At 37.5% G+C, this 13802-nt stretch overlaps 1 protein-coding gene across 50 annotated transcripts in view; it reads right to left on the bottom strand.

The window, feature by feature from the left end:
• PBRM1 (polybromo 1) overlaps nucleotides 1-13689 on the bottom strand; it is a 144543-nt gene extending 130854 nt beyond the window's left edge. For 27 of the 50 annotated variants that reach the window (XM_016424578.2, XM_007500485.3, XM_007500490.3 and 24 more), the window contains exons 1-8: nucleotides 13548-13689; nucleotides 12604-12659; nucleotides 11436-11512; nucleotides 10591-10722; nucleotides 7833-7985; nucleotides 6542-6639; nucleotides 4171-4318; nucleotides 2076-2219 (exon numbers count right to left, since the gene is read on the bottom strand). In XM_016424578.2, the coding sequence (XP_016280064.1) occupies nucleotides 2076-2219; nucleotides 4171-4318; nucleotides 6542-6639; nucleotides 7833-7985; nucleotides 10591-10638 (591 nt within the window). In that variant the 5' untranslated portion in view covers nucleotides 10639-10722; nucleotides 11436-11512; nucleotides 12604-12659; nucleotides 13548-13689. The remainder of the gene's footprint in view (nucleotides 1-2075; nucleotides 2220-4170; nucleotides 4319-6541; nucleotides 6640-7832; nucleotides 7986-10590; nucleotides 10723-11435; nucleotides 11513-12603; nucleotides 12660-13547) is intronic. The other 23 variants (XM_016424579.2, XM_056804921.1, XM_056804923.1 and 20 more) reach the window with 5 other exon arrangements.
• Nucleotides 13690-13802: the final 113 nt, after the last annotated feature.

The following is a 13802-nucleotide window of genomic DNA, read 5'->3' as shown; positions in this document are numbered from 1 at the left end:
CTGTGTCATAGGAATATCATTTTAGCAGCTACATGTTACAGAAAAAAGCCAGAAGTAGAAGATAAAATGAGAAGTGTGTCAGGGATATTATGGAGACAGAATGGAGAAGTCTCATCAACTAGAGAGCTATGAGTTTGGGGGGGAGTAAAGTGTTATCAAGGGTGCCTTAGAACCTGAATAACTTGAAAAACAGTGAATGCCTCATTAAAAAGTTGGAAGAGGGGAAGATAATGAATTCTTTTTAGGACAGGTTGAGTTTGAGATGAAGGATACCCAGGCTGAGATGTGTAGTGGGTAACTAGCAACAGATTAGGACAAGATATATAGATTTTAAAGTAATCTACATAATAATTGAAACCATGGGATAGGATGAGATTGTCAAGAAAAAGTTTGCAGTAAAAAGAGGGCCCAAGAAAGTCCTTAAAGGAAAACAACAAACAGAAGGACCAAGAGAGAGCAGTGTTATAAAAGCCAGGAGAAAAGAGAGATTTTAAGTTTTGCTCCTGTGGTTTTGTCTGCAGCACACTCGTCTTGGGAAAGTATGGCCTAAAACATTTTTGGAAGGGGAAATATTAGATTTAGTTTCTCTGATGATTCTTTTGCAGAAGAGGTTTTAGAGTTATTTTCACAATGGTCCCTCTCAGTAACCAATTATAAAATCAAAGAATTGATATTAGATGGAACTGCAGCAGCTAACTAAACCAAACCATACCCCAAAAGAAGCTGTGACTTAGGTTCTAGCTGAAAATCACCAATGAGTGGGAACCCATCCCCTCTTGTACAGGTCTAATTGTTAGGAAGCTTTTTTCTAATATCAGGCCTCAATTGGCTTTTTTGCTGCTGCTTGGATCTGCCCTTCAGCATAGGACAGAATAAATCTAATCCCTCTTCCACATGACAACCCTTTAAATTCCTGAAGATAGTTTTCTTCTTTTTTCCCCAAGTAATTAGTTCATTTTCTTCAACCGATCCTCATTTGACATGGACTTAAGGTCCTTCATCATTCTGACTTCCCTCCTCTAGATGCTGCCCAGCTTATCAATGTTGTCCTTAAACTGTGGCACCCTGAATTGAACACAACTCTCTAGATGGGGCCCAATATGGCATATACTTAGGTACTATCCTTCACTTCTCTCTGGAAGCTTTGCCTCTCCTAATGGAGCCCAAGATCATATGAGCTTTTTTTGCTGCCATATCACACTACTGACTCATGTTGAGTTTGCAATCCACTAAAACCCCTAGATCCTTTTCAAACTGCTAACCATCCTATACTTGGTTGATCTAATACCACTTAAAGCTTTATATTATCTCTATTAAATTTTATTTTATTAGATTGTGCCATTTCAAGATCTTTTTGGGTCCAGGCTGCCATCCAAGGTGTTAATCCCTTTGAGCAGAGTATCATTTGCAAATTTAAGGGGCATGATATGCCTCTAACTAAATAAAGTGTTCAGCAGTACACACCTCTGTATCTTCACCACAAAAATAATATGAGAACAGTTTATTAAAGTTTAGGTAAACTATAACTAATGCATTCCTTTCACCTACCCATTTAATAACCCAGTCAAAAAAGGGCAAAAAGACAACCAAGAATACTGAACAAATCTATCTAGTAAAGAAGATGTCACAGTCACATAGTAGACTAGATGAAAACATAGGTTAAATGGGAAATTAATGAAAATTTCATGCCTTTCTGTGGCATCAATCTCAGCTGACTAGGACTCAACTTGTCCTTAATCAATTCTGTAGTAAAAAGTCTATAGTTTATTCACAAATAAAAAAAAAATTCATAGAAGCACCTATTGTTGGATTAAGGCAATCAGTTATATTCCTTTTGATGTAGGGCTATTAGCATCACTTTTGGAGAGCATTATGTTAAATACTCCTTTCACGTGGAATGAAGATACTGAAAAGGTCTCTGGCTATGTAGCCCCTTCTTCTCACTAGCAAATATATGGTTGTTGAAATTTCAAAGGAAACACTAGACGCTTATGCTATCACAAAGGAAACATCCTCCTTAGAATTACTCATCTTTTAAGAATCCCACCCATTAATGGTTCAAGTTATTCACTTACTACTTCAGACATTGTTCCTTGATTGTCATGCCCATCCTCCTCTTCTTCATCCTCATCTGCATCTCCTTTCTGTACAAATTCATTCCTTGTTCGGAGGTACAAATCCCAGAGTTTACAGGCAGCTTTAAATTCCGGAGAATCTGGCTGTGCACAAGGAAGAGGACAACACACACATACAAATGTAACAAAAGTTACACTGAACACTTCCTGTATGCCCCTATACAGATCACCATTTTGACATAATATTTTTCTAATAGGTTAAATAAATACTCTGAAGCTAAATCCCTAGATTAAGAAGTGGGCAATTCCTTTTTTTTTGTTAAAAATTTATTTTTATTCTAAACTTAAATATAAAATAAAATGGATATTTCTACATATATGTATATTGTAGAGAAAAAAGGATTGTACATGAAACTCTGGATTTCTATTATATACGGCTTGTTTTTCTCATATAAATTTAAACTGTAGCTTTCAAAGTTGTCTTGCTTGACTCTTTTTTTCTGACCTTTCTTTTGTTCTTTTCTGGCACTTTTAAATACCACAATGACCCTTCAAAATTTTTTTGTTAGCCCATCCCTGTTCTCTCCCCTTCATCTCCTATGAGGGGAGAGGGGTACAGAAAGAAAAAAGTCCTTGGAACCAAAAAGCAAAACAAATTCACTGGGCAATTCATATTTGTTTAGTATAAAATAAAGGGTATTCTATGTGTTAATTTTAATGATAAAAGGTCTTTCCCATTTAAGTTATTCTGGTATTTGCATTTCCATTTTAAAACAAAGGCTGGTCATCAAAATATTAGACTCAACTTAATGTATCAAGTTCAAAAACATCATTTTAAAATCTCACTTAAGTAGTTTTCTGTGCAAAATTCATTTACCAAAATAATGAAATAATTACATGGAGATTTATGTGGACAACAGTGAAACCTAAATGCACATTATGGTAATTCTTCAACTTCTGAACACTGATATTTTTCATTCAGCCTACTCTGTCCTGGAGTGGTTGAAGATCAAACTTGCTGGGGATAAGTCTGATATTGAAGTGGAAGGAGGGCATAGTGTACACTTGTAATTAATTTAGATACATTCTGCTCCATGACAGTATTTCTCATCACCTTTTTTTTTTTTAATTTCCTTTCTACAATACTCAGAACCTAGCCAGTTGATGTTAGTAGTTAAGACTGAACCTTCCCATTCAGTGATTTGACTAAAGACTTGACTTGACATAAAAATGGCATTTAAATTCTTATACTGAAGTTGTCCTTAGACACCAAAACTTGGGTTTAATTATGTGATATCCAACAATCATAACTGTCTGTACAGGTCTTTCCTAACTTTTCCTAACTAGAAAATTTAATTTACAAAAACACAGACTTACAAAACAGATAAATTAGATTCTTTGCTTTATCAAAAAACTCACCACAAATTTCCTTTCAAATAGATATGGCCCAAAAGTCAGTAGTAGCATGGTGTAGAGAGGCTAGCCTTAGAGCCAGCCAGATTTGGGTTCAAGACCTAAATGGGCCTTGTTAGCCCTGGGACCATAGGAAAAAAGTTACTTAATATCTCAGTATCCTAGGCAAGTCTTTAAAATTAAAAGCTGCAAAGGAGTCAGTAATCTGCAAAGGTGAGGGGAATGCTCAAACTAGGAGTTCCTTAACCTGATAAAAACACAAGTCTGGACCAAAGGTGAAAAAAAAAACAAAAGGATCTGATTTATCCAATATATTCAAAAATTTGTTCATAGATCAATTACTTGAGAATAAAGGTAGATAGAAGAGTTTAAAGCTAGTGTTCAGTCACTGTCCATTGAAGACCAGTTCAAAATAAAAATCAATTGTCTCAAATTATAATGGAAATCAGTGGGAAAATATCATTGGCATGACACATAACTTGTCAAAAACAAAGCTATTGAATAAAATGAAGTGCACCTGTATTGTTCTTCAAATCACAAGTGCAATATGGAATCACAAGATCCACATGGCCAAAATGTTCTTTTATACAGGTGGGACTATCATCTGTTTTGGTAGAGAAAATATATGTTGATTTTCAAAGGAAATAGGAATTCAGCCTTTCAAAAACTACTGCTTTCTCACCTTATAATAGGCCTTGGCGTTGTTAAAGAGCAGCTGAAAATCAGCAGTCAGCAGGTTAACGTCATCATACTCTTCCATTTTTAGTTTTTGTTGAATTTTCATCAAGTCGATGGGCTGAGAAACTACTTCATAATAGTCTGGTTGATTTCTGTCATAAATTAAATTTCTGTCATAAGTGTTACATGTACAAATTAATCCAAAATCTACAAGTGAAAACATTCTTTAAAACATTTCCTTCAGGAAATTGCAAACAATATTTTAAATAAAATGATGTAACTAGTTATTTTTTATCATTTCAGATAAAAGACACTAGGAAAGATGAATTTTCATGTCTCACAAATTATTATTAATGTTGTAAAGAACTATAATATCCTCCAAGACAGCTTTTTATAGATGAAGTTTAAGGGTGTGGAGGAAAATAAGCAGCCAAGCTAAGAGTACCCTTTTAAATGCAAATTTGAAATGGCCAATTTATGCCTCAGCTCTTTCTAAACTTGTCTTTAGTTCACTTGTCAAACAACCATTATAGTGTGCTTACAATGTTGATGACATTGCTTGGAGCAGAGGAAAAATGAAAAGGACTAGGTAGAAATTTGCAATTAGGGCACTTCTCTAGTCTAAAAAGGAATGACACAGGAGAAAAGGGCATATATAATATACAACCAAACCCCAAAGAAATATAGACTAGTTATGGCTTACATTTTACACACATGCACCTGTGTTAACACACTCACACTCTCATATGGAGACAAATATAATTCTGTGTAATATCAGATGTGTCAAATGGGATGATTAAAATGCTAAGAGATAGGCTTGCCAGAGAAGAGTTCAAGAACAAAAATACCCATATTGGTTCAGCTAAGTCATTATACTAAGTGGTGGTGGTACTTTTCGGAGGTCAGTTACTTTCCACAAGGTCACATTTTTAAAGTTCCTTTTTATTTTGAACTTAATAAACACCCCCAAAACAGCCATTTCCAAATACGCAGTTGAACAGAAAAAGAGTACTGTACATGTAACTGTAGATCTCTAGTATGTACTCTGCCTTACTTATTAAGTATAAAATTAAGTTCAGCCTATAGCTTTCAAAGGTATGTCATTGGTCTCTGCTTCCTGTGGCCTTCTTTTCTCTTCTGTGTACTTTTAAACAAGATGTCTCTGACTCTCTTTTCGGTTTTTTGCTTTTGCCTTCTCATTCTCCTCGAATGGGAAAGGGGAAATGACAAAGGGGAAAAAAACCTTTCTAACAAATAGGAACAGGCAAGCAAACCAAATTTCCCCATTGGATGTTATAAGGTCTATCTCAAAGCATGAATGGTGTATTCCAAATATCTGTAATGTCTTCCTTTTGAATCCATTATTCTCACATTATTCTAAATCCTGCTTGAGCTAAAAGGTTTCTCAACTTAAGAGATCTGGATCTCTAAAAGGAAGAGACTCAATTGCCTTTCTGTATAACACCAATGGGCCCAGGCTCTGGTTAGGAGAATTAGAATTACTTCATAATTCAGTCACTGCTCTGCCATGTATTTTGAATTGCTAGCTTGAGGGAGTTGGTCTCAGGAAGATTTTGCAAAATTTGTACACAAATGAGACCTTATAAAATATGTTATATTAGAAAATACAATCAACTTGAAGTTGGGAAAACTTATGTTCAAAGTGCACTCCACTCCTAACAACCTGTGTGACACTGTGCAAACTATTTCTGTTTCTGGATCTTGTTTCCTAATTTGTAAAACAAGGAGACTGGACTAGTTGATGCCTAAGGTCTTGGCCATCTCTAAAGGTAGGTGATTTCATGATACTGCTTATAATCTCATGGTACTCAGCTTTTTGAGCAGAGTTCACAGAGGCAATTCCATTTGGAATTTTGAATGCTCAGAGGTGAAGCAAGCCAGTGGACAGTACAGGGTAACCTTTGGACAGAGTCTAAAAGACTTGCACATAATAGATACTGAGAGAAAAATGTGGCGTTGGGGATAGGGCACAGGGCTCTAGATAAATCAGGAAGACTTTGGTGCAAATCCTATCTTAAGACACTAATTGGGTGACCCTGGGCAAACCATTTAACTTTTTCTTGTTTTGATTTTTCACTTGCAAAATGGAGAAGTTGGGTTCAATGGTCTCTAAGGCCCTTTCCAGTTCTACATCTATGATTCTATGAATTGAATGAGGGAAGTTAAATAAAAAAGGACCACCCTCTGGTCTCTTGCTACGAAGCCTTATTTTAAAATGTGCTTTCCTGCATCCTTGAAAAATAAGCTCAATATCTCTTCTCAATAATTATTTGATATCATTTCTCTAAGAAATAAAGAGATGAAACACTAGATGGCAATAAATGTGCTCAATCAAAACGGCCCTTATTTTTTACCTTCTTTTTGGTGCCCTGATGAAGAGTTCACACAGGAGCCTGCCCTGCTCATCTTTGTAGTCTCTTATGGTATTGTAGAGTTCATGGCACACAGCAATCTAAGAACAAAATAAAGAATAAAAACAATCAAATAAGAGTATATAGGAAGGAAATTAAATTAAGCAGTCCATCATTTGTATTAGCTTAAGAATTTCTTTAGCTTGATACCTTGTAACTACGCAATTTGTAGTAAGAATACAGTCCCAGGCAAGATTCTGTGTATGTAACCAGATGAAGAATGTAGTTCTAGGATAATACCTCATTTATAATTTCAAGTGTGCATATTGTTATAGTCATTTTAAGTGTGTTATCATATTAATCATAAGTAACTTACTATTTTAATCCTAGGTGTATGTAAATCTACTTTATATCAAACTAATTCATGTAAGAGGCTACAGGGATCAGAAAGTCACCCAAAGGTCATGGGGGACAGTAGCCTTTGGAGGGGAAGCCTTGGAGGCCAGGTGCCCTCAGAGGGCTTGTGAGGATTGGGATGTACTATGTCAAAAATGAGCTGTAAAGAAGTCCAGATCAAGAGTATTCTGACCTGTCCATGACCTAGTAGTCATTATTATTTATGTCAAGAGTAATTCCTGTAAGTTTTAACCCCCCACTCTTGTTAAGTTCCCCTTTTTGTCTTTGAAAATTTTGTCAATGATAAGGGTTGGAGATTCAGCTGGGGAATTGGCAGACCTCTGGCCTTCTGATTTCTCTGTCACAATAAAGCCATATCTTTACCCAGAAGGGTCTCCTAGAAGCTTATTTTCACAAGTATGGAGCCATGGTGGTAAAGGGAATAGTTAGCACTCTTCAATAAAAGAGTCATTAAAGTTGAAGGGGCCAGAAATGAGGGCAAAATATTTGGATTCCTAGGAAAAGACTTTATGGCCCAAGGATATTTATATTAAAAACACATTTTTAATACTTATATTCATTTTGAGAAATGTTTTTTTCCCAAGACTTTGAAAAATACCCTATAATGGGTAGTATGCTATACATTAGTAGTCTTTACTAGTTAATAAGACCTAAAACATATTTTTAAAGCTTTCTAAGTAAATATATTTTTCTAAAAAGGGGGGAAAGTTCACATATCACATATCAGTAAACTTCCAATAAATGAAGCTGATGAAATTTCTCCTGAGAAATACCAAGCAAGGGCGAGAGAAAAATATAACCTTCTCTATTATTCTCAGAGATGCAATGAAATCATGAAAATGAAATTTGTTAGGAATGTTTGATCAAGGTTACTTACCGGATCTACAGTTGGGAGATTAGAAAGTCGTCTCCTTTTCCTGCTTGGGCCTGGTGTTGGTACAGAGTGGTGACCATCATCAAAATCCCCACTGATACTGCTGGAAGGAGATGTAGCCCTTCGTCTCTTGGAGCCCATTGAATCCAACTTCTTCTATAATAAAACAATTAGCAATGTTCTTATATTTAAATTTAGGACCTTGGAGCAAAGCCCTTTGGGGACCATTTGCCACCAAGCTTTTGATTTGTTCAAGGAACAATTTTGGTAGTAGCAGAAAGTTTAGCAATGCCCAAGTCATTCCATTACAAGTTGTTGGGTTTCATCATTGAAAAGACTCATTGCAAGAAAAATGCTTTTACTTGAAGCAACCTTCGGCTGTGTGTCAGCTTCAATGGGGCAGATACAGTAAAAGCGCATTAACTTGGAATTATTCAACTAAGCTTTCATGAACTTAGGTTAATCCTAGGTAAATGAACATGACTGTGAAGGACTATGAGATACTTTATCTGCTTAAAAGGACTATTTTCAAGTACACTAGCAATATTCATTTAAATATCAAAAATCATTATTTTACCTATTTCTTTGAACAGACTCAATAGAATTGTCCATTATAGCACAATTTGACTTGCTATTCACATTAAAAAAAAAAACAAAAACAAACAAAAAAAACCCCTTACCGTTCTTAGAATCAATACTTGGCATTAGTTCCAAGGCAGAAGAGTGGTAAGGGCTAGGCAGTGGGGGTTAAGTGACTTGCCCAGGGTCACAGAGGTAGGAAGTGTCTGAAGGCAAATTTGAACCAATCTCTAGGCCTGGCTCTCAATTCAATGAGCCACCCAGCTGCCCCCATTGCTATTCACATTTGAAAGTATTGAAATGATACCCCCATAATTCAGACTGACCTTCTCCATTTAGTCAAATTAGTGAGGTTTTACTGTATTTATGAATCCAGGAACTAAAAACGAAGTATTTTTTGCCAAGAGGGTAAAACCTAGGAATAAAATGCTTACTTCATAGTGAGCTGTCTAGAAACTTAGCATTGTAGTTAAGCCTTCCAAAAGGTTTTAACACTACTATTTTCTCTCTAAGAAGATTAAGAACAAGGAATGCATCAAAAATGAAAGAACAGATGGATAGCCCAAATGCTCTAAAAGTACTCTCAAGATGTTAAATGGTGGCCTTTAGGTTGTTCAGTGGATCCGCTGTGAAGGATTTGTGGAGAGATATGGATAAGAATCACACAGAATGAAATAGAGGTATGGGATGATAGTGGTGAGTTTATTAGTGGAGGGAGTTTCCACATATCTAAGTATTTATTCCTTCCTCCCTTCTAAACAAAATCATCCCTAAATGGTAAAACCAACCAACCATCCATTGGTACCATTATCATGGTGCCAAAACTATGATAAATCCAATGCTATCTGGAAGGCAGGTATTTATAAACTGTTCTGAGATTCTAGATCAATGAATGCAAGATCATGTTAAGAACAACCATGACTTGGTTACTTAAAACAAAAGTCAATTGTTTATGAATCAAACAAAAGGCAGTGACATCTAGCTATAAAAAGCTGAAAATCAGTAACAGCTTGATTAGGGGCAGAAAACATTTTTCTCTCAAAATAATGCACCCTTCAATCACAGCTGTATGGCCAAAATTTAAATAGTAAGCTATGGAGATCATCTAAAATCCAAATTCTTCCAGAAAATTGTAATCTTTTTCTATTTATCTACTGATGAGACTTTTATAGCCATACCCCAACCTAGATCAATCTTCCAAAAGGAGATCAAAGTACAAATACTGTATATCACAAATATATTACAATATTGTATTGTTTGTATTCTTGGGAAATGAAATTGTGTTGGTCTATTTTTTACTTTAGGCCTTAGGACTGACCTCTGAGGGTTAATAAGTTTTGCTGACTTTTATAATGGAACATTTTAGCGAATGTTCATACTTGTAACAAATAATATGGCCATTTATTATAATTTCTCTTTTAAGTTTCAGGGCTGTTGCTAGGTACCATTCTCTAACATGAGAATTGTAATTACTAACTGTATCTCTGCTAAAGACAGAAGAGACTGACACATTAAAAAGGGGTGGGAGGTAGTGTTTAATATTTGCTTATTTAATTCAACTAGAAGATCCCAGTGTCAATTGAGATTCCAATGATCCTATTCTAAAACTAAAGATTCCATATCACTTATTGACATTCAATTTTCCTGTGAAACTAGGAAAAATCAGAACATAAAGAGAAAATGCCCTGGTTGCCAATAATATTGAGGAAAAGTGCAATTAAAGTTTTTGCCAGGTTATGAGCCAAGAAGAAACTAAGGGTACAAACTAACAATCAACCAAGGGGATTCTTACAACTTTACCTGGATGAAGGTCTGCACTCAATTTTTAATGTTTGTTTTATCTGGTTAAAGTGATTTTGAATGTATTTAAAAATAACCCAACAGAGCTTGTTTCCTGTGCACCATGTCTATGATTAGTTGTGCAATTTTAAATGGGCTAAAATGTATTTCATGTATAGGCAAAGGATACAAAGTTTTTTTTTTTAAAATCTGATAAACTGTCACCTAAAACATTATAATAAAGATGAAATACTTTTGATACAATCCACTAACAGCAATCATATAAGTTGGATGAACATGAAGAAGGGCTCATTAAATGAAAAAGGTCTGAAATGAGTAGTGAAGAGTGAGCATGGGAAGACGGAAATAAAGGAAGTGGGTGTGTAAATGATCAGTAATTTACCAGATTTACCAGAGTACAACCAGCGCCTCGAAAAGCCAGTCTCCTCATAATGTCTGAAGGCCAAGTTAAGCTAGTGGGAGAAGGCAGAGCTTTTGAAGTGCTGAATCGGCAAAGGTATTAATATATTCAAAACTGAAAGAGAAGAAAAGAGACAAGAGAAGGGAAAACAAAAAGGAAGGGTCAGGAGAAGTAAAAAGGAGAAAGTGTTTTTAAGTAGAACTGTTTAAAGAAAGATATAATGGAAAGTTGGAAAAGGAATACTAGTTACCACCTATAAAACAAACTCCTGCTAAATTATTTTCTTCACATAATAACTAAAAATCTTCAATCACTAGGAGATGTTTGGATCAAATTGCTTAGTTTTTAGCAAATGCCCTATTGCACTTTTTATGATGCAACATGTAAGTGTATACAAATAGTATTTGAAGCCTAAAATTTAAAATATGGGGAAAACATGCAACTTTAGGCTAGCTTTCAAACTTTTTCTTCCTAAGAATACTTTCTATAAGCATCTTTGAAATCTCCAAGTACATTTATGAAAAAACACCATGTATTGAAATGAAATTTGTTTTAAAAGTGGCTATTTATTTATGTAGTTGAAAAAAGCTGGAACATTGTTTATCAATGTTGTTCCCATGATGCAAAAGGGAAATTTCTGGAGCTCAGTTCTTGATGTTAAAACAACCTTGGCTATATTCATAAATGTGGGAGTCTAAAACCAGTCTACAGTGGGCTACCAGAGAGAAACATGCTAATGTTGTTTACCACCTGTTTGTAAAGACTACATACCCTGGGGACAGGGAAACCTAGCACATTTTGAATAACTTGAAAAATTTTGAACTCACCTGTATAGCTATTAAAACTTGATATCCTTCAGAAGAAATTACAGTTATGTTTTAGATACCACATATGTCTCCAAAAGCTTCAGAAGATAGTTAAAGACTTTGAACCACGAAAAAAGGACAAATTATGCCTTATTGATCTTTTTTTTTAATTGGAAACAGCTCTGGACAATACTTAGCAATTGTTTAAATCAGTATTTTTCTGAACAAATTAGAGCTAAAAAATAAACTGACATTCTAGCAGGATATAATAAATTAAAAATCACAACTAATATTCACATGAAGTTCATGTGACTCTTAGCTGGATTCACACATTAACAATTTGCTTTTTTCTGAAAAGGGCAAGACCATAACAAATTATTAAGAAATGAAAATGAATCGATTAATCTCATTTTCCAACTACAACACTAACCAGGAAAAAAGATTCACCTGGGATGTTGGGGAGTAAAGATAAGGTACATAAACAGAAGAGAAGATTATAGGGTAAGGTAAGAAGAGAAGGCTAATTTGTCCAAATGTAAAAAAAAAAACCAACAAAAAAACCCAGATTAGTTTCAAATTTTTATACCTTAAAACATTTGGATTTTCCCCTCTTAATATTCTGAGTTTCCTATGCAGTATTCATTGATATTTTTTCTTTTGGTTCTTTTTCATGAGAATTTACAAGAGCAGTCAGTAGCATAAGGCATAGTAAGAACTGTCAGGAATATCTGTGTTCAAATCCTTCCTCCAACACACAACAGGCCAAATCATTAAATTCCTCAGTGCCCTTAGGCAGCTCCCAAAGACCACAAGTGACCAAAACAGTTGCTGATCTGCATCAGTGAAGTTTCTACACTGGGATGGTCTTACACCAGTGAAATCAAAGTTGTGAACTAAACAATAACAATAATTCACATAGTCTATATGTTATAATATACAATTGCTTTTCTTTTTTCTATTAAAATATCTTAGGAAAAACAACAGCATGTAGGAAAATATGCACAGCATTCAAAAATATCTAATTCTTTGTAATGCTATAAGTATTATACGTTGAAACAGCTAGCCAGATAGCAGGTATGAAAATCCATTAAAAAACACTGGGGTTTTAAGAAGTTTGAAAAGAGCAAAAAAAAAAAAGCTGGGGAGAATTCTTGTTACAACACCCCCGTGAACAAAAACAAAAGGATACTGTAATGACGAATGAAATTCAGAAGGTAAAATGAAGGATTTTTGACACTGGACGAACTAGAGAAACAACAAAAGAAAATTACTTGACACCGTAAATAAAATGCCAAAACAAGGGACACAATACGGAAGTAGTCCTAAGCCCAACTGGTTATTAAGGAGGGAATTTCAAGAAGGTGGTGACGGGTTCTGTTTGGAATTCTGAACTTTCGCAGAATTTTAGCTTAGTTTCTCATCTCCTCTTTGTTTAGCAAGGTAAAGAGGTGGGGTGGAGGGCTCCCGGGAGAGGATCTCCTTCGACCACTGACTGCACCTCCCACTTTAGATAAGTCCCCCCCGGCTTTCCCCTCAGTGACCCCAGGCAGGCACCTCCTGACAGCCCTCCCCAGCCCTTCCCGGGCTCCCGGGCAGGGAAAGTCCCGAGAAAACTGACATCTGGACACCAGGCAGAGGCTCCCCGAACTCGGGAGAGACGTGGACCCCCGAGGGCACAGCCCGTGGGTGCGGGGGCGCCGGACGAAGCCAGGCGGGCGGGGCTCATCCCCATTTCACAGAGCCAAAGACAGAGGCACCGGAGATAGAGGGGGGCCCACGCAGCCCTACCTGGGAGACTAAGGGTGGGGGGCGACGGGAAGTTAGGAAACTCATGAACTTCAGGGGAAGAGGATCCGAGTCGGCCGGGAGGCGAGAAGGGGACCTCTTGAAGGGGGGGGACCCCAACCTCAGCGGAGAGTGGGGGATGGGGGAGCCGTCCTCGGCAGGGAGCCTTCGAGGACTAGGGGAGCGGGCAGGCGGCGAGGGGTCCCCCGGCTTCGTCCGGCCTTCAGGGGCAGGGAGGGCTCCAGGTTCCCGGAGCCGCCACACAAAGGGGCCCCGGTCCGAGCGGACCCGGCCTCGGCGGCCGCGGCCTCCTCGGCTGCCGCCGCTTCTCTGGAGCTCCGGCCTTACCCAGCTGCTCCGCCGCCTGCAGCCCCTGCCGCGGTCCCCGACCGCCGGCGCCGCGCCCCGTCCTGTGGCCGCCACGGCTAAGGCTGGCGCTACCGCTGCTCGGCCCGCTCCTGCTCTCAGACCCTCTCGGCTTAGGTCCGATTCCGCTCCTAGTGCCGCCGCCGCCGCCGCAAACCCAGCCGCACGGCCGCCAAGCGAGACCGGCCCCGCGCGACCGTGCGCGTGCGCGCGCCCTGGGGTGAGGGGGCAGGGCTG

This window comes from Monodelphis domestica, chromosome 7 (assembly GCF_027887165.1).
Source record: "Monodelphis domestica isolate mMonDom1 chromosome 7, mMonDom1.pri, whole genome shotgun sequence".
Classification (NCBI taxonomy): Eukaryota; Metazoa; Chordata; class Mammalia; order Didelphimorphia; family Didelphidae; genus Monodelphis; species Monodelphis domestica.
Note: the sequence above shows the minus strand (reverse complement) of the source record. Positions and strands in the feature narration are given on the sequence as shown.